Consider the following 21,302-nt stretch of genomic DNA (forward strand, 5'->3'; position numbering starts at 1 on the left):
CGATCAGCAGCAATATTTTTAATCCCTTGGAAAAATAAAAATTAACTCACGCATGACGTTAATTGTCAGCAATCTCTTTGGTTTTACTTTTGTTGCTGAGTATTTAAGGTTTTACTGTTGTCTTTGCGTCGAGGCAAAGAAAACACAAATGCTTCAAGCACTACTTAGTAGCAGACGCTGCTGATGACAAGGCGACAATGTGACAAATGCGAGTATAGACCAGTAGATCGAAGTATAGAGGAAGGTTGCTGATTTTCTAGCGAAAAAATAATAAAAACAAATTATTATCAATATTTTGTAAATTATTTTCCACTGAATAATAGCACATGCTGAAATAATAATGAGTTGGGAAAACAGAAATCTCATATTTTTACAACAAAAAATCAGTTGCATCCCACAGCGAGATCGCCGCTTGATCGACAGCGAGGATCAGAGTGTATCTTGCTATGTATTTGCAGTGGTGAGGCGGCTTATCAGCGTCCCGTTGTTATCGCTTCATGAGTGCAACTTGCAAATATATGCATTTGTAGTGCACTTCTGCGATGCAAGATCATTTAGCGAACACCTTGAACCCAACCAGACATGAGTTATCAGTTTAAATGTTCATACCGCTCATCAACTATTGCAAGCTAGTTTTAAATGAGAACTAGTCAAAGTCAAATCGTTGCAATTCTTGGTGCACTCATTGAAAATATAGCGCATAAATCTGTGTACATATACTAGTGCGAATATCAACGCAGATCACCTGACAAATTGTAGGTTAGGGAACAAATATTTTGCCTTCAATAAACGATTTTCGATGAACTTCCTTCCAAAGAAATTTGGATTTCTACACTCTTATTTGTTTATATGATAAGAGTTTATTTAATAAAATTTTGAGTTCACCTTCCATCTCGTTTTGATCACATGATCACCAAAATAATCAACAAATTCACAATCTAATGAAAAATTTCTTCATCTGAACACTTCTAAAGACGATAAAACTCCAGAAGTCGTAAAAACTTCATCTACTAAGCCCTACGTGGGTTAAAAATCACTTAGATCAATCAGCAATCCAAGATCCTTCCAAACCAGTTAAATATAGTACTTCATTAAGACATCAGTTTTGATTGCCTGGAAAGTAGAAGTGATCTCTAAGTGATCTTCCAAGAAATTACCTACTTTTGGGTACACATTTAACTTGAAGTCAGCGCTAACGTCAGATTTAACTTAAAAATCCAAATTCCGCACTCCTAGCAATGATCTTGCAAAAATCAACTCCTCGAAGATCGCTGCGATCAGCAAGTAGAGATAGCACAGAGTTAATCTACAACCTGATTATGGTATTAAAAATATCAAAAATGTTGGTATGAAGATCCGCAACTAAGAACGTTATGCCGTCAGTAAAGGTCAATAATTATCACTGAACGCATATTTATGAACCTGCCGTAATCTCGAATATTTTCAACCTTCCAAGAACTCATCCCACAACTTTTAACGTGTCATAGTGTATTTTACGCTGCTGAGCCATGATAATAACTGTATTCCACAAATGACAAGCTGGAATTTTCTTGAGCATTAGCGAAAATTTTTAATTACGGCTTGCAAGCATAACAAACTTAAAATTTCTTTTCATATTTTCCACTGCGTCGTCGCAACGTACTGCTGTAAAAACATCACTCAGCACAAAATTTGTTTATCTTCCTGCGAAGGAACGAATGAAATGCGGCTGCGAATGAAATCCTGTCTACGAAAATCCCAATTCAAAACAAGTGCGTTGAAACGCCAAGCAATACAAATTGAACGCTGAATTCTCTGGATTTTCCAAATGTTTTCCAAGTGCATGCGGCTGCTCTTTTCCCCTTGTAGAGTGAAGAAAGAATAGCGGTCCCAAGCATTTACGGAAAATGTTATTTTTATAAACATTTAATAGCGTCGCTAAGCCCCGTCTTAGGCCCACCAGCGCAACTGCAGTAAACCCACAATTGTTGTGTGTCTTCCAGTCTTTCTTTCGACGTACAGATTTACTTTGTGGCAAACATATTTACATTTGTGTGCCATGCCCTGCGCTGTCATTGTATGCCTGTCTACTTGCCTCTCACTTTGCTTTTGTTTTGCTACCTTTTAAAACGACCTAATCTGCTTGCTTGTGTGTAAACTCCTTCGCTATGTCTGTCCGCCCGTTCGCCTGTCTGATTGTGTGTTATGACAAGATCATGAGCTCCGACAGCATTTAAGCAGCTATTAGATTTTGTAAAATGTAGCAGGTAGATTGAACGCTGAGCGTTGACTCGAACTCATTTACTCTCTCTACCGATCACGCTCTGCTCAGTTTAACGCGCTCGCGCTCAATTTTGAGGGGAAATGTCACGCATACAACGAAATCGCACAAATACAAGCGCGCTTCAAACTCACGCACACATTGAAAGCCTACGCTCTCGTAGTCTGAAGGCGATCGCATTAGCTCGCTCACAACCGCTTGCTGTATACACGATCGCTACTCATTCAACATGGCGCTGGCTCGTGCACGCACACATTCAACGCTGCTGGAGCGACTACTGCGGCGCTCTTGGCGATCGGTATGCGCTCGCCTCAAACTAACTGGTAATTCTCTCTCTCCAAATTAGTGATCTCCATTAAAGTATTTCGCACGTTGACAGCCTTACAATTTCCGCTGCGCTGCCGCGGCTATTTGTCTCTCCATGTATATTTGTCGCTGGATTGTGTATCTGGCAGCGTAAAGTTATCTTGTTCTTGTTATTTGTTGCAGTTGAACTGCATTTTTGTCATTTCATGGCGATTGCTTTGCTTTGTTATTTGTGTTGGCTGCAAGTAGGCACAGAATGACCGACTATAGATGGCGCTGGTGGGTCTGTTTGTGGTTTATAGAGTTTGGATTGGAAATTTGTATGCAATATTAGATGCTTTTGAAAAAAGAGAACGATGATGGAAGTTAAAGAAGCTTTATTGTGACTCCCAGAAGGAAGAGAATAGTCGTCGATTCTTTAAATTTTTTTTTGGGAAATTGACTTCTAAGGAGCCGATCATAAAATACTTTTTATTCATGAATGCTGAGGGTATAAAAGACTGGGATCTGGAACTGATTGTACCATAAAACGGTACTCTTTGGACCAGCCTGTTCAACGGCAATAGAATAAAAGCCCTTTATATTCAAAAAGTCTCTCAAAACCAAGGTTTCTGTCAAGTCCCTGACCAAATATGAGTTAGAAAGCTTGTAACTTCCAACAGCTCTCCACTTAGGTTCATTGCTGTCTCAACTACTCGAGAAAAAATATAATTTCAACCTATTTTTTGTACTTTCATAGCTTTTTCCACACTCACCAGTTGGTGAGACAAATTTCGCAAAACCGTTCAGGTGTAGAAATTGGTTCGAAAAAGCGGAATTACCGGAAAAAATGTTATGCTAAATTATAAAAGGTGTAAAAAAGCAAACCAAATTCAACGTAATGTAAAACCGCAAGCGTAGATAATGATAAATCGTTGAGGCGTATAAAAATCAAAGAGCTTGCAGATACCAAATTGCAAAGACCACAACTAAAAAGGTGTAGCCAAAGCAGGTGAGAAAAAATAGCGGATAAATGCAAAGCAAAAAAAAACATGAAATAAAAACAACAAAAAACTTGTAACCACATTAAACGTAGTAAGAACAACAACAACAACCACAGCGGCCGCAGCTAATTCCACACATTAACCACCAGCGGTGCAACACTTTCCTCATTTAACTTCATTTTTGCTTAATTTAACACAAAAATGCAATTGCAGCAGACACATAACTACAATAACAAAAACACAAACACATACACATAGCTGCATATAAAAGCGCTTACGAGCACTTAGTCTTGCGGTAAAACAAGTTAAGCAGCGCCAGCAAAACAGCAAAGCAGCAGGACAAGAACAACAACAACGCTGGTGCAACCTGAAACTATCGATCGACGTCGGCGATCGCTGCGACACGATCACATTTCACATGAAAGCAAAATAAACGTCATTTTACGATATTGTCTTAATCAATGAAAAGCAAGTCAACAACAACAAGAGACAGCCAGCGACTGTGGCGAGGAAGTGCATAAAATAAAAGACGAAAGCAAAACCAAAATCAAAAGGAAAAAAATTGTTTTCGATTACAAGCCAGAAATTCACACCACACAACAGCGCAGTGGCGACGATAAAAGCAAGCTTAAGCGCGGAAGTCAAGAGGAGGAGGTGGATATTTAGCTTAAACCGACAATAAAATGGATAAAAAGGCAAAGTACAAGGTAAAAAAAAGTACAAAGTAAAATAAAATGGTAAGGTGTGCTAACTAAAGCGATTTGCAGGCTTTGGGGGTACGCAGACAATCGGTGGGTACTTTTAGAAAGCGTCTCTATATCGGAACTAGCTAAGTCAGTGGCTAACTGGCTAAGCTGTTAACTATTTATGTCGCTTGGTAGATTGGCTAGCATGAATGGCTGGTCAAGCAGTTAGCTAGTTAGGCGGCACCCGCTGACAGTTTTAGAAATGCGATCGACGACACAACGCAGGCGCCAAGCAAACGAGGAAGAAGGGAGTCCACAAAATGTGGAGGCTAAGTAGACATCGGAAACGAATGAGAAAGTGAAGGAAATGTAGAAAACCAAAACAAAATAAGTTCAAAGATGAAAATAAGGAAGATAGAACTAATCTCTGAAGGAACCGTCGAAAAATTTCTAGCATGTATGGAGTGAGAAATGGATCGAGATCGAAGAAGGGGGTCCACAAAATGTGAAGGCCAACTAGCGAACAGAAAGGAATGAGAGTGTGAAGGAAATAAAGGAAATCAAAACAAAATATGTACAAAAATGAGTTCAAGTAAAATATGTATTATCTCTTATGCAATCGTCCAAGTAATCAAGCATATATGGAGTGTGAAATGGATCGAGTAATTTGAAGGAATTATTATATGAATGTGTTGATCTTGAATGCCATCCTCGAACTTGTCAAAGGCCCAAGATATGCAGGGATACACTTTTCTTTTTAAACAAGAGATCGGACGAAGTCAAATCTTGAGTTCTGGGTGAACAGTCACTATCACCAATTTTTGGTTTAGACATCTAGGAAATTTTGGTTATTGAAACTGAATACTTTGAAACGGAGTGTGTCATCACACATAGGCATTTTGAATATAATAGCCGTCAAGATCTTTGTCTCCCATTTGTGGACGGATATAAGGAACTTACAACCATCAATATCGACTTTTAACGACTGTTTTCGTTTTATTGCAAGACATTTTTGATTCAAACAATAACTTCTCGGTCATGCAATGGTGTTCCATGGATCTGGAATAGTTTCCCCAAATATACAAGGCTGTAATGAAACAGTTCATGGATACAATTCTTATGAGGTGAAGGTGGCCGACCTACAAATTAATATAAAACAATAAGAAGTAAGAAGAACTTAAGTAAGTTGATCTTTGGAGTAGATATGAACCAATCTCAGCCATTTTGAGATGAGATCACTTTTTATTAACAGTACAAAGGTTCTTGGTTATGCTTCAATATCTCAAATAATACGTCCGTTTTAAGAATTAATGTAAAAACTATTAATGAAAGGTGTTCAAAGACATGACTCATCTATCTTATCCATCTTCTTGCTTAGTATTCTTAATTCCAGCAAAGCTCCTTTATTTCTTTATACAAAGCTATTTCCTTTACGGCATGTAGTTCATAACATTTATGCACCTACAACGCTTGTAAACATTTGTTGTACCAGCGACAAAATCGCTAAAATTCCCAGGCTCTACAGCACAAGCAGTTACTTAAAAGAGACATCAGCAAGTTAATTCATTTTATTGCCGCGCAGCAGCAACTTTGTCAACATTTACGCGGTGGGCAGTGCCAATTAACAAATTAGTTTATTGCAATGGCAATAATGCGAACAGCAAGGGTAGTCGAAAACGAAACTGAGTCTCTTCACTCTGTGGAGGCGCTGCAGTTTAGTGGCAATGCGGGTACAAAATCAGGTAGGTAAGGGCTTTAAGCGCGCTTAATATTACTTACAACAACAATAATGTATTTTGTAACAACAACAACAATGTGTAGCAACAACAACAACAAACTGCACCGTATTCCCTTTCATTTGCTTCCTGCCCGCCATATCGACGTTCAATGACCGCACTCGTCAGCGCTCGATTTCGCAAGTCTTGGCCGCCGCCTCGCTGCAGCGCGTGTTTTTACAACTTAATTAGCGTCAGCACGTTTTTCGGCGCGCCAATACATTGTTACTTTTCGCTGATTCGCCTTAAATTTGTGCGCGGATTTTCAGTTTTCAATACACTGCCTGCCTTCAATATTGGCGCTGCGTATGTCGATTTGTTCTTCTGCTACTTTTTTGCTGCTTCTTATACGCCGATGTGTGGCCTCATCATAAATTGCAATTAATTTCGCTGACGCTGGCACTTTTTGTAGGTGTTTCATTTAACATTTTCAGCGCTGAATAATTTTAAGTTTCTTTTGTTTCTCTTTTGGCATGCCACAAATGTCTTTGCATACGAAACAACTTCGCTGGCCCATCAGTTGGTCAGCCAGCTGTCCGAGTTTGTTGTTTTACACAAGTCTTTTGTTTACATTTTTATTGTTTCCTTGAAATTGACTGTGCTTTTGCGCTGACTAACTAATTTTTTTTTGTGATTTTTTTCTCGCTGCTTACTCATTTTGTAGTTGTTATCATTGTTTACTGCTGGCCATATTTTATGCGGCTGAGTTTATGCGTCTGTTTCGCTTCGCTTGTAAAATGTTTACTTGCACCTTTTCACACTTTTGATTTCAGTTGCTAGCAGTAAAAGATCACTCCACGCGCCTTCACTTGTTGCCTTCACTGAATTTTGTATTTCATTATTTCATAGCTGATGAATGTTGTTGTTATTTTTGGTTTGGGGCTTTGCCAAAAATCGCTTAACTTGGCGTTTCATTAATACCGTTTATCAGCATTTGAAATCTACATTAAATATTTATTTGATGGCGATACGTTAAATTGCTTTGTCATGACAATGAATTTATTTGCTGTGCCTTGTTTTCGCTGTTAGATCTTCAAGAAACAATAAATATTATTACACTTTACGGAATTGTAAACAAAATTAATTGCTGCTAGTTATAAAGCCGAGATTTTATAACTATTTCGTGTTTAGTAACTATTTTTTATTTAATTTTTTGAAGAAAAAAAAGCTTCGCTTAGACTGCAGGTTGGCATACCCGTTATTCATCCAAAGGTCAGCAGTTAATTGTTGCAGGAAATTAGTTTCACGCACAAATAAATGCGTTTACGCAGAGCAGACAACATCATAAATACTTACAACAAGGTCGTATGTTTTTGTTGAGTAAACTTTTTTTGTATTGCAACATATTTGGTAATTTAAATAATTTCTCAAGTTTACATGCTTCAAAATTATGGTGTACATTTTCTGTGCTATGTAACACAGCAGGCATGCCGTTCACAGCATGCTATGTTACCGTATGAATTCCTATGCCAATTTATAGTTGAAGATTTGTCGGCTTCACACGTTCAATCAACCTAATTTTACTGTTTTTCATTATTTATTTCAGTTAAGAATTGCTAAAGGTCTCTTGAAGCTTCTCCATTGACATGAATTTGAGGTTAGATTGGACAGATTTATGATGTTGTGGGAGCTCAACTTGTTTAAAAAAATTCTCTCTATAAAAAATTACTACAACTGAGTTAGATTCCATGAATGAAGTACATTGACTGATGTTTTTTCAGAGCTTTCACTATATTTATATATATGGGATCCCTTCGAGCATAATAAGCTTATAATCAATCATTGTGAAAAGCGACATTGTTATTTCAGAACCAAAAAGTAACCAAAAGCACGGCCCACTCGAAAGCTCATCATTGTGAAAATCGACATTGATATTTCAGACCAGAAAAAGTAACTCGAAAGCTCATCATTTGTGAAAATCGATATTGTTATTTCAGACCAAAAAATGTAACAAAAAGCTCTGCCTGCACGAAAGCTCATCTTTGTGAAAAGCGACATTGTTATTTCAGACCAGAAAATTAACCGAACGCTCTGCCAGCCCAAAAGCTCTATCGAAGTAGGTCTTTTAAAAAAGCAGAAAAGCTACTCTATCATGTAATTCCAGTCGTTAAGGAGTTTAGGAGCTTATAATCCATCAGTGTGAAAGCGACATTGTTATTTCAGAACCAAAAAAGTAACCAAAAGCTCGGCCCACTCGAAAGCTCATCATTGTGAAAATCGATATTGATATTTCAGACCAAAATAGGACCCAAAAACTCTGCCAGCCCAAAAGCTCATCAATGTAAAAAGCGACATTGATATTTCAGACCAAAAAAGTAACAAAAAGTTCTGCCAGCCCGAAAGCTCTATCGAAGTAGGCCTTTTAAAAAAGCAGAAAAGCTACTCTATGATGTAATTCCAGTAACTTTATAAATGGCTATTGTCCATATACTTAAAATAAAGTAATCTTACAGACGAAGATTTTGGGATTTCTAATAGTTTAGACCTTTATGCAGCTATTACCATTATTATCCACCTAAAGTTTCGGCCTTCTGTGTTATGAATTTTGAACCTTTCCTGAACATTTTACACACCTAAGACCCGAAAGTCTTTCAAATCCAAAATAAAGCTCAAAATTATTTAATAATTTGGTTGAGAATTACAGATAAGGTTCTCAGAATGAAAAACAGTAAAAGCAAATAACTTACATCTAAAAATTTTTATACTCTCGCAACAAATGTTGCTAAAGAGAGTATTATAGTTTTGTTCACATAACGGTTGTTTGTAACACCCAAAACTAAACGATTTAGATATAGGGTTATATATACCAAAGTGATCAGGGTGAAGAGTGGAGTTCAAATCCGAATGTCTGTCTGTCCGTCCGTCTGTGCAAGCTGTAACTTGAGTAAAAATTAAGATATCTTGATGAAACTTGGCACACGTGTTCCTTGGCACCATAAGAAGGTTAAGTTCGAAAATGGGCGGAATCGGTCCACTGCCACGCCCACAAAATGGCGATAACCAAAAACACATAAAGAGCTATAACTAAGCCATAAATAAAGTTATGAAAATAAAATTTGGAACATAGGATCGCATTAGGGAGGGGCATATTTGAATGTAATTTTTTTGGAAAAGTGGGCGTGACCCCGCCCCCAAATAGGTTTTTTATATATATCTTGCAAACCAATAAAGCTATATAAACCAAACTTTCTGCAGTCGTTTTTTTAGCCACTTCCTAATACAGTCCAAAAATGAAAGAAATCGGATAATAACCACGCCCACCTCCCATACAAAAGTTAGGTTGAAAATTACTAAAAGTGGGTTAACTCACTAACGAAAAACTCAGATTTTTTTACAAAATGGAAAATGGGCGTGGCGTCGCCCACTTATGGGTCAAAAATCATATCTCAGGAACTATTCGACCGATTTCAATGAAACTTGGTTTGTAATAGTTTCCTTACATCCCAATGATATGTTGTGAAAATAGGCCAAATCGCTTCACAACCACGCCTACTTCCTATATACCAGAACTTTGAAGACAATCTGAATCGTTTACTTTACAATATATAAAGTAAGTACTAGTGAAGATATCGATGCAAAACTTTGCACAAATACTATGTTAATAGTGTGGCAGCCCCATTCTAAAAATCGCCGAAATCGGACCATAGATTTTTAAGGCCCCATATATCGAACACGAGGACCTCGGTGCTTCTAACCTAATATTATGGTTTCCAACTTTCAATGGACTTTATACAATATATATGACGAATATGTGGGTCAAATTGTGTATTATATAATACAAACAAAGTTAAATAAATAAATTGCGAGAGTATAAAATATTCGGTTACACCCGTACTTAGCCCTTCCTTATTTGTTTTTAATTAAATTTCTAAATCAGAAGCTGGAGAACAAATTTTTGTAAAAAGAGGTGAATTGAATTAAACTCGAAGGCTTGAGTTACATACACTACTTTTCCAACATTCTGCTGGCGCTCAGCCATTTAGTCGCAGGTGTCAACGCATTAAAGCATCAAAAGTATCAAAGCGATTCTCCGGCTCTCACGCTGCAAACTGCAACCGAAAACTGAGTGAATTAAAATGAATGGGATGCTGAAATCAAATCCTTTGAAGAGGCGCCGATTTCAATGAAGGGTGCTAATAGACAACATTAAAATACCACCAAAGCCCATTAAATTTGATTAAAAATGCGGACACCAAAGGGAAATAAAGAAAAACTAAAAAACGAAGCGAAAAGCGACAGCGTAATTAAATTAAAATGATAGGATAGCAGCATTGTAAGTTTGTCTTTGAAGAGCAAATACTTGTAGTTGCATTACAAAAGCAGACCACAAAAGGAATACAATAACAAATAAGTAATAGGAAAAAAAGAAATATTTGAGATAATACAGCATAAAAGTCAAAGATTTGACTCGGTAATCTCGCGGGCATCGTAACTCAGCGGACAGACATACAGCAAAAGAATCTCAAGCAACTAAAGTGAAGAATCCAAATTGAAAGCAGTGCCGGCGTTGTAAATACATACAGCCGCACAAACAATTTGACAAGCAACAGTAGTACAAAGCAGGTTGTTTTTGGAGAGATAACAAGCGTTGTTTTGTGCAACCAGCGAGTGAAATAAAATCAAAGCAGCAGCGAGTATACGAACAACTGATAAACGTGCTGTAAAACCATGCGACACTTTTGTCCAAAAAGCAATGGAGTAACGAGGATTCGCGCAAGCTTAAGGAATTAAAGCATTAAAAAGCGGTAAATCAAATTGTTAAGCCGCGCAACAGAAAAGGTATAAGGTGGCACTTGTGCTGTACTTGGATCGCATAAAATGTTTTAGTAGACATAAGAGAGTTAATTTTGAAATAAAAGTAATGAAATCAAAATCAAAGCGACTTTTAAGATGTGGAAACCCTTTCAATTGATTAGGGTTTGATTTTTGAAAATTTGGTAATTAAATGTTTAATAAAATGTCAACTGACTTCTTGTTTACAAAGGCGAATGAGGAACTTCCTCTGAGGAAATTTTTATTGTCACTTTTATTGCGTTCATAACTACTAAGCTAACTAATTTGTTGATTTTATGAGGTTTTGAAGTTTCAATGACTGAATTTTTGGCTATTTCCTCAAAAACTCTCGAAGCTATTAGTTAAAAATTATAGCTTTTCGATATAATTTAGAGTAATATATTATTTAGACAGTGTATTTCATCCTAGTGATCTTAATATAGAGCCAGTAAATCCTCAAAGTATTAACAAAATGTATAACGAAGGCGTTTAGTGAACCAACATAGTCGCGTTGGAAAACTATTTTGTCTGCGCTATATGGTGGATGCGATAAAACCTCCCAGCCGCGCTCCCGTAGCTTCTGACGAGTCAACAACGAAGTGTGTGGTCTGGCGTTGTCCTGGTGGAACACTACACCCTTCCTGTTGACTAATTCTGGACTCTTCTGGCTGATCGCCTGCTTCAATCGGTCCAGTTGTTCGCAGTAGATGGTAGAGTTAAGCGTCTGGCCATATGGAAGCATCTCATAGTGAATAATTGCCTTCTAATCCCACCAAACACACAGCAAAACCTTCCTAGCCGTCAATTTCGGCTTGGCCACTGTTTGGGACGACACCGGCCTTCAACCACGACCATTTTCGCTTGATATTATCGTATGTGATCCATTTTTCGTCGCCAGTCACCATCCGCTTCTGTTCTCGAGTTCGTTCTGTTTCAGCAGCATATCGCAGGTGTTGATTCGGTCCAGAAGGTTTTTTGCGTCTAATCATGCGGCACCCAAACATCAAGCTTTGTTGTGTATCCAGCCTTTGGCTGATGGTTTAAAATGGTTTGGTGACTAACTCACATCTCCTGGGCGATGTAACGAGATGCCATATGACGGTCTAACTTGATGTTTTCCATGATTTGATCGGTATTCGTCGTCACAGGTCTTCCGTCGGCTGGCTTAGCCATGGTGTCGTTTTCACCCGCTCTGAATCGTCGAAACCATTCCTCCGCAGTTCGAAGTGATAGAGTACCATCCCTCAAAACACCATACATATCACGGAACGTTTCTCTATCGGATTTGCCTTTAACGAAGGAAAACTTTAAAATAGCCCGAATTTCGGCGTTAGTGAACTCCATGTTTACACGTCTATAACTGTTAAACGCAATATCCAAATTAATCATGAATAGCCTCGTTTTGTAGGTTATGTCAAAATGTAATGTATTATATATAACCGCGAAATTCAAAAGTCAAAGAGGCGGAATACAAACGATATCGATAATATTTCCTTAAGAAACATGTAAATTTACTTTCTCTCCTCAAATGTATCATTGTTCAACTTTTGGCAAAGTATGGTCTGTAGATCCTCAAAATACTATTTGAAATGTGACATTTACATTTTCAAAATACTCTGAGAGAACGAACATTAATACATTTATAATTATTAGTTATTGCATAAACTATTTGAATAATCAGAATCCATATCAGCATTTCTAACTTACCCTATACCTACCCTATACACAGAGTATAAACCTTCCAAATTTCAGCTGTTCACTGCTACCAAAAACCAATTTATCTAGCAACAGACATTATTCAGGCATACAGTAGCCAAAGGGTAGCAAAGTAGATCAACATTAAAGGACACACGCAACTAATGGGTTTTACAACGCGTAGGAAAACAGCGGCCAGACGCGGCGCTTTCATGCAACGTCGAGCGGAAAGTGGTTGACCAACCAAACGGAGGTAAGCAAGATAAAAAGGACACAAAACGGTGGCTAGGACATGCGGAAAATGCAGGTTGCAAGCCGGTTTGCTCTTTAGAGCGCACAAAAAAACCATGAATGAAATAGTGCTAGACGAAAAACTTGATAAGCGCGTAATAAAATTATATGTATTTTTGGGCCAAATGCATTAGGTGACACTAAAAATGGTTTGCATTTGTGGCTAGCGCGTGTTTTTATCTGTCTGTCAGCTAGGAAATAAAGCAAACCGCGCTGTTTATGGCACTGAAGGCGATTAGATTAGTTTGGTTGTAAATGCGTGTGTGGCAACCCCCGCTGCGTGTCTTGCAACCTTTAGTTGAAGGGCTTGATATATGTATGTATATAGTAGTCACTACTTGAAGTGCAGCACATAAACTAGTGCAGTAGTTTTCAAAAGGGTGCTAGTGATATCTTAATTTCATATGTCAGCTACGAATTTCGACAGCATCCACTGCACTTTAAACACGACATGGGTCAGAGCTAACTGTAGATAACTATTTTATTATTTCCTTTCTTTAAGGCTTTCCTCAAGCGCTTATTTACTAGTTTTTCCACACGGCTGCTTGCGCGTCTGAGTGGCGGGCAGCTGCACTTGTTTGACCGCGTTGCTGCTATGTCGATTGCTCTCTATAGTACATTTGGTGGCATATCCGTTCGAGTCAGTGTAGTCCGCATCAGCAAACATTTACTTAATAGCTACGCCTAGTTTGCTGTAAATTTCCCATATTAAGCAAATATCCTGAGAAAATTTAGTTATCCTGCCGCCAGCCACCAGCCACGCACTTAGAACTTCAAGCATCTTCAGTCATTTCAAAGAAGCAGCAAGGCAGCCGCTGCTGCACTCAGGTTGCAGGTCCTTTGTGTACACAGGCATTTTTGTTTGTGTGCCTCAAATAGCGTCGGACGGCTTTTTAATGATGCAGAAAATCGCTATATTTGCTTTGTCTGCCGACAGCGAGATGCGAGATATATTTAAATGTTTTGTTGGAATAAAATGCATATGTCAATTGCTCCAAATAAAGCAATTCAAGCTGTCATACAAACATTTATATTTCATATATGTATATAGTTGTTTTTTGTTCATTGGAGCGGTACAGCTGTTTGTTGTCGTTGCATATTTACTTGTTGTTCCCTGTGTATTTTTTTTTTTGCCTTACTGTTAGCTTAGCCAACTACGCGTGTACTATTTATATATGTAGTGGTATGTAACTGCGATCTTTCTTCGTTTGCATTTTGAGTTTCTGCTTCGTGGTAATTTGATATGAATTTTCCTTTTTTCGCCACATTGACTTTTTCTGCAAGATGAACTCCGATTAATTGCGATGCAGGCAATTGAGCAGATGTAATAAACAATACGTAGCTCGGTAGACACAGGCAGGTATACATTTTACAAGTCGTGTCTTCCAAAATAAGCTGTATCCCCAATTGGCAATTTACACGTTATTTCTCAAGTCCTTCACATGTAACTCTATCCAGGCCACTTTAGATTTCTCCGCTGATAAGCATCTCTGTTGCGCTACCGGTAATCAATATGACTACTTCCTTCCTTTTATGTCAACCGTATGACTTTTTCGCTAAATTATACTGTTCTCGAGCTGACAAAGGACATTCTAGTACTTGACGGGAAATAAAAATGCAGAAAAGTGCGGTAGTCAGATCACTTTCATGCCTATCTATCAGCGCTTCACAGTAGACACAAAAGATCTGTAAGAATATTACAAGTTATCCTGAACTCTCTGTAGAAAGCAGAGTTGCATTTTATTCGATGGGATAGAAGATTAATGAGAGTAGAACAAGATCATATAGTTCGAGTTATTTCCGAATATATAATTGCTGATTTTCATTGATCCAAAACCTTCATCGATCTTCACACTTGAAAATGTTGCAAGATCACAGCAATAGGACGGTACTTCGAACATATCCACAGAAATACAAGCTTAGTATAATGTAGAAGGGTGGGAAAGTTATACAAAACAATAACAGAATCTTGTAGGTCCTGATAACCTTGGAAATGAGTTATATTCTTTGCTAGAGTTCTTCAAATTCCGTTATAACTACGCCTGATCCCTTAGTCAACACACAGAAACGGCTAAGTCTAAACCTATGAGAAAAACGTTTCGTGGCCTAAGGATCCTCGACGGAGGGGTCGGTTTTCGAAATCAAAGACGTAATTGCGAGATCCTATTATCTGAAAACAAAGTTTCGTTGCTGAAGGATCCTCGAACGAGCGGTCTGTTTTCGAATATAAATAATCTTTATTGCGATATCCTATATATTATTCTTGGATAAACTCCGTTTTCTATTGCGGATGAGATCCCATGGGCTGTTCTAATGATAGTTCCAGCAAAGTTAAAAAGTAGTCCAAGTTTACGATTAACAAAATGTCTAGTCCTAGTTTTCAAGCTTTTCGGGTCTTCCGCGTGCTCTTGCAAAGAAAGGAAGCTTAAACTTATCAGAGAGCTTTCGAAGTCAGTCCATATCTTCCAGGAATACATTAGCAAGGTTATTATAAAGTAAAATTTATGGATTATATCAACTTGAAAAACATTTTCTCACCCCCCTCGCCGAAACCTTTAGTAAAACTCTTCAAAACTAGTAAATATCATAAAAGCAACTACTAGGGCGTTCTATTGCTACATTCGCTAACCTAAACTGAGAGTCTCTCCACAGCCATTAATGCGTGTGTTTAGTAATTCATGAGACTTAAGAGCTGCAGTCAAATGCGCGAAAGTGCGAAGCAATTTCCAGCACTCAGCGGCAAATGCGATGTTTCAATTTTATGAATATTACTCAAAATGAGCTTCTAATGCTTCCCTTGGACCTCATGCCTTAATGCGCCTTATGCCTCTTAACTGCGCACACTGCGATTTTGCGCTTGAAAAAAGTAGCTGCTTGCAGCCGTTTCATGCAACATTTAGCAAATTGCTGCGCCACCGAGCCGCCGCTTCACCGGCGCATAGTTAATTGCAGCAACAAAGTCGGCAAATTATGAGCGACTTTTAAAAGCTTCAGCGGCGGCGAGTGAAAGTCGAAGTAAGTAATAAGGAAATGGCGAGCAGTAAAATCATGAGAATAACGGCCAAGGAAGGAAGTGTGGCAGGCATGCTACGTCAAGACGGCCTTTTGAGCGGCAGGTTCTCGGGCGGCAAGCGTATCTCGACGCGTGCTAGCAAATAATAGCAAAAACTCTAATTGGGTTAACTTGCTAAGTTGGCGGCGCGCTTATCGGCAAGGCGAATTGCTTAAAAGCGCACTACTTTGAGGTTAGATTACTTTTGATTTTTTTTCACGACAAAGTCTCGGTCCACTCAAATGCACTTGCAATCTTATTATGCGCACACATGCAACCAACCGACAGGTTCTTCGTGTTGCCTAAGTAGGCGCAAATCGCGAAATTCCGCTTGTTTTGCATATTTCAAAAAGCATTTTACCCACTCTGCGTTAGCCTTTGGCGCCTCGCTGCCACTAATGTCCTGCTGCCGTCAATTGTTGTTGTGCCTTTATTTTCCATTAGCCTTTCCAACACTCATTGCTGCATGCACTGTTGTTGCCTGTGGCACGTGGCATATGATGAAAAGTCACTTGCGTGTCAACGTCACAGCCAGCTCGTCGTTATCGGCTTTGAGTTAGTTGTCGCCGCTGTCGCTGCTGCCGTTGGTGGCCATTGAAATTAGCATTTCAGTTAGTGAGCTGCTAAAAGGCGTCCATTACGTGTGCCACTTTTTAACGGTCGTCTAAACAAATAATATGCTGGCCACCTATACATATATGTTAGCTGAAAGTGCTCGCAAATGCCGTGCATACATTCCAGCTTTTGGTATGTGGCAAGTGCGTATGTGCCAGAATTCACTTATGTATATGTACGTAGCGGTTTTTTGCACAATTTTACACACCTATCAACACATATCCTGCATAATTTATGACCCATTTGTGTCGCCATATTTCATAAATTAACCAAATGACCAAATTACCGCATGCAATTAAAAAAGAAAACACGCGGAATATATATAGCTTTGGGTGAGCGCTCGGGAGTGTATGTCGTTTCCGAGTTGTCTACAGTGAAGTGGTTAAGACCTTATATACGTTAGAAGTCATATTAGAAGAATTAAATATATTATTTAACGATTTTGTATAATTTTCCTTAAGACCTGTGGCATGTTCAACATTTTTACTCTGACTGAACTTGTGGAACTCTTAGTACTTCATGATATTTCGACTTTAAAGAATTTCAGAACAGCACTAGAGAATGTCTACTTTACCACTACGCAAGATCTCAAACCCATTTCTGCTCCATTCAACGCCAAAACAGTCTTTTATGACCTAAACCAGTTCTTAAACCTTGTTTGTGTGGTGAAAAATAATCTCATTAAAGTCATTTGGAGTCGGCTTAAACACTATAGGCTTATCAGAGCCGCATCTTGGCATATCTATTTAATAGATCGAAGATACGTCTACTTAAGTTCAAGCATTAAAACAACCCTCCTTCGTACATTCAAATTCAATTAAAATTATAACCAAATAAGTCAACCCATCCATACGCCTACTTTCATTTATTTAAACTCTACAGATTTTACATTTTTCCGGTCACAGCTCTCTAGGCATTCAAAATTTTACATTATTAATCATTTAAATGTTAAAGAAAATACAAAATTTTCAATTATAAATCGTAAAATAATAAAAAAAACTAAAATTTTAAACGTACGAAAAAAAAAATAATAAAAAAATTCTAGTGAATCAAAACAAATTAACCGTGTTTACTAGCTTGTCTGTGTCAACAACAGCAACATAAGGCAAAATGTCGGCGCTGCTATTCATCAAACGTTCGATAAATCTCAACGAGACAACAAAGAAACTTTTGGGTGCACGCCACAAAGTCTACCATAGAACCAATAAAGATGAGAAGAAGAGTATACGCGATTACGACGACGGCTACTATTATCGTAATGGCGAAGAGCAATATGCGCAAACGTTACGCAATCGACAAGCCGAAATCTTGCGCTTCGATGATATACACTACCACTTGAGCCGCAATAGGCGCAAGTTCAATCAGACCCATATTGACTTTCCGAACTGCACGTGTGCGGAGGATTTGAAGGCATACGAAAAGGCTAAAGGAAAACAGCCATTACCGGAAACTGCTAGCCCTGTCAAGGACATGTATCGACTCTACAGCATGTGAAAATATCAAGCGAACGACTGTCAGGTAGCGTTAGAGAGCCGTAGTTAAAGCTGATAAGTGGCGCTCTCTACTTCATAGAGGTTAAGTTATAGACAAGTTCATATTATGGAATAGAGTTAGGCTTGATTTAACAAAAAATTGAAAAAAGTTTATAAGCAAATTTACTGTTAATAATAATATATCATCAGTAATTTTAATGAGACCTACTTAAAAGTAGTGTGAAAACCCTAAATAAATGTAAAAAAATACAACATATTTATAATTTGTAATTTCTGGGCTTGGTGTTTGTAAAAGGTCTGACAGAATGAAAGATTAAAGGGAACAGCAAGCGAAAATAATTTTTTTTTTTCGAGATCCTACTACTGGTTTAATATTGCGCACGATTTATGGTCCTCAGAACATTGGCAACGGCGAATACCACAGACGAGTTATACGAAGACATTGACATAGTTCAACGGCTACGCTGGGCTAGATCATTTGGTCCGAATGAACGAAAACACTCTAGCTCTGAAAGTGTACGAATCAGTACCCGCCGGAAGAAGCACAGGAAGGAGAGGGCCTCCAATCCGTTGGAGAGACCAAGTGGAAAGTGGCCTGGCTTCACTTGGGATCTCTAACTGTCGCCAAACTGCGAGGAAAAGAGAGGAGTGGCGCGCTATCATCGATTCGGCTATAACCGGCTAAACGGTCTCCTCGCCAATCACATACACACTACTGTTTGATAGTGAATAAAGAGCCATAGAGAGCCACCAAACGGTTTGCCAGAGTTTGCACGAACTAAGCTCTTTTAATATATGACCTTTGTAGACCAATCCAATGCTGTTTAGTTTATATCCACAAAAATATGGGAAACTATACTAATTCTTGAAAGCACTATAATATCTGTAATCACTAATTACGCAGAAGAGCATCAATAAATCAAATAGTTCGGGTCACTCTCAGGCACGCACCTACTCCACGGAGAGAATGAAAAAATCTCAACTCAGTAACAAAATTTTGAATTTCATTTCATAAATACTTCAAAAAGAAACATTTTCAATTTAATTCTAAAATTTACAAGTTTCTTTCAAATTCTCTTTAAAACACATATAGAAAAAAAAGACGACTATTGCTTTGAATCCACGAAATTCCAAATACCAACGCTACTCTCACTTTCGACTCAACAACGTTAATCTCTAACGAAAAACAAGTACTAGAAACGAATTAAAATGACGCTCCTTCGTAAATTTGGCAATCAACTCTGTCAAGGCTTCAAAACACCACTTCTCACAGGGCGTCTCGCGCGTACAATGGCCAGCCAAGATAAACGTCCGGAATATCGTTCACAGTGCGCATGGGGCGATCCAAAGTGTGCTGAGGATAAGCTTAAAGAAAAGAAAGACAAGGATGAATGCGATAAGAAAGATAAACCTAAGACTTCGATGTGGCTGAACCGGAAGTGTTATCTGGGAAGCTGCCAAGATGCCTTGCCGCGTTTCGATGATCTCTACTATAAACCCTCCGACAAGGTGAAGCGTCAGTATACGCGCACCTGGAACGAATGTCCCGATCTGAAGATAGTACCGCGAAAGACAAGGCTTGATTTAACAAAAATTGAAAAGAGTTTATAAACAAATTAACTGTTAATAATACTACATCTTCAGTAATTTTACTTAGACTCACTTAAAAGTTATGTGAAAACCCTAAATAAATGTAAAAAAATAAAACACGTTTTTGATTTGTAATTTGTGGGCTAGGAGTTCGTCAAAAAATTGTTAAATGACAGATTAAAGGCAACAGCAAGCATAAATAAAGCTTTGGTGATCACAACTACTGTATGTAAAGATTCGTCAAGCCAAAATTCTCAGCCTATTTGTACAGACGCTACATATTACCCGACAAGCGGAAGACCTTAAAAATCTTCAAATTTCCAAATTATTGACAGATCTAATGTAATTTCCTTGTCAGAAACAGTTACGAAGATCATACATGTACTGTACAATATTCGAACTCTTAAGATAAGGCTTTAAGCTGTCATTAACTACATTATTCGTCTTTGACAATTTTTATTTTAGTCTAATGAAAGTCTCAGCGAAACTCTTATGTAATTAACCTTTCCATATTATACCATCGAAAAACCAATTTCTGAAAACATTACAACTTACAGCAACCTTTGAGAATATGGCTTCTTTCAATACTTTTGTAATAATCTCAAAAAGAAATTTAAAAAAATCTATTCTTTAAAGCTTAATTTCTCCTAAGACTAAATTTAAAGCAAAAAAAATTGAAACTTTATAGTAACTACTAAATTCCAAATTCTATGATTAATTAATTTGAAATATACTCAAGGATTTTCCATTTCCATATTCGCAATGCTAGGTTTAAAAGTGCTCGCTTTGTCGCCAGTTACTAAAAAGCTGACTTCAACGAAACTATCAGTATTCTACGTTCAACGCCTCACTTCCACCGATACAACTGAGTTCATACCGGGCTGTCGTCCAATACCGTCTAACAAGAAATCGGATAAACATCCTGCGCGTGAACATTGCAAATTTATTGAGCCGCGCTGCGCCGAAGAGAAGATGAAGCATGTCATTTGTAAGAAGCGTGAATTCCCATCACACTTCAATGTGGAGGAATGCTGTCCGCCCTGCAGGGATGTTTTGCCGCGCTTCGACGATCTCTACTACAAACCCTCAGATAAAGAGAAACGCAAATACCAGCAAACCTGGTCCGAGTGTCCGCGCCTGTATATTTTGCCGCGTAAAATATGCTGCACTGAGCATTTCGATGTACCGAAAATGGAGAAACGCACATTCACACGAGACGACGATCAATTCAATAATTACAACGTCAAAACTTGTAGAAACAATTCACAATCGCGTTGCGCCAAAATCACGTGGCCCGGTTGCCGGAAGGGCCGAGAACCGTCCAGGTGTTTTGTCATTAAACAAAGCAGCGGCTGCCTGAAGATATGCACACCCTATCCGAGTTATTCCGAGTGCAAGAAACCGAAACCGAAATCCTTGCGACCGGTCGAGTGCACTTGTCTTAGACCTGGACCGTGTATCCATATGGCTTTGGGTTGAATTCACAATTAAGCTATGTGTGTCTATGATTATGTGGGATTTATATGGAAGCTTCTTTGTGAAGCAGCGTCACATTTGACTTGAGATCAAAGCAACTGAGTGCCATCAATCTTGCATATCATTCAATGTATGGGACGAAATCTACATTGAAGGTATGCTGGATTGAAAGTGCTTATTTGCTTTCGATTGTAGTTTAAAAGCTGGTATGCTTTTCGTTGATTTCGGCTACTATAGGCTGAGCTATTGTAAAAATCGGACTTGCTGACAAAATAAATTTTTCGTTTTTAGTATCATTGGTTCTTTT

General features: G+C 38.3%; 2 protein-coding genes across 2 annotated transcripts; both read left to right on the forward strand.

Moving 5' to 3' along the window:
* Positions 1-18,934: 18,934 nt before the first annotated feature.
* On the forward strand, positions 18,935-19,636 carry LOC105211184 (uncharacterized). Its single transcript, XM_011182521.3, has one exon. The coding sequence runs from the start codon at positions 19,139-19,141 to the stop codon at positions 19,538-19,540; it is 402 nt and encodes a 133-aa protein (XP_011180823.1). The 5' UTR covers positions 18,935-19,138; the 3' UTR covers positions 19,541-19,636.
* A 453-nt stretch (positions 19,637-20,089) lies between these two features.
* On the forward strand, positions 20,090-21,291 carry LOC105211185 (uncharacterized). The gene has a single exon (XM_011182522.3). It carries the CDS (start codon positions 20,282-20,284, stop codon positions 20,996-20,998), a length of 717 nt encoding a protein of 238 aa, XP_011180824.1. The 5' UTR covers positions 20,090-20,281; the 3' UTR covers positions 20,999-21,291.
* Positions 21,292-21,302: the final 11 nt, after the last annotated feature.

Source organism: Zeugodacus cucurbitae, chromosome 6 (genome assembly GCF_028554725.1).
Source record: "Zeugodacus cucurbitae isolate PBARC_wt_2022May chromosome 6, idZeuCucr1.2, whole genome shotgun sequence".
Lineage (NCBI taxonomy): Eukaryota > Metazoa > Arthropoda > Insecta > Diptera > Tephritidae > Zeugodacus > Zeugodacus cucurbitae.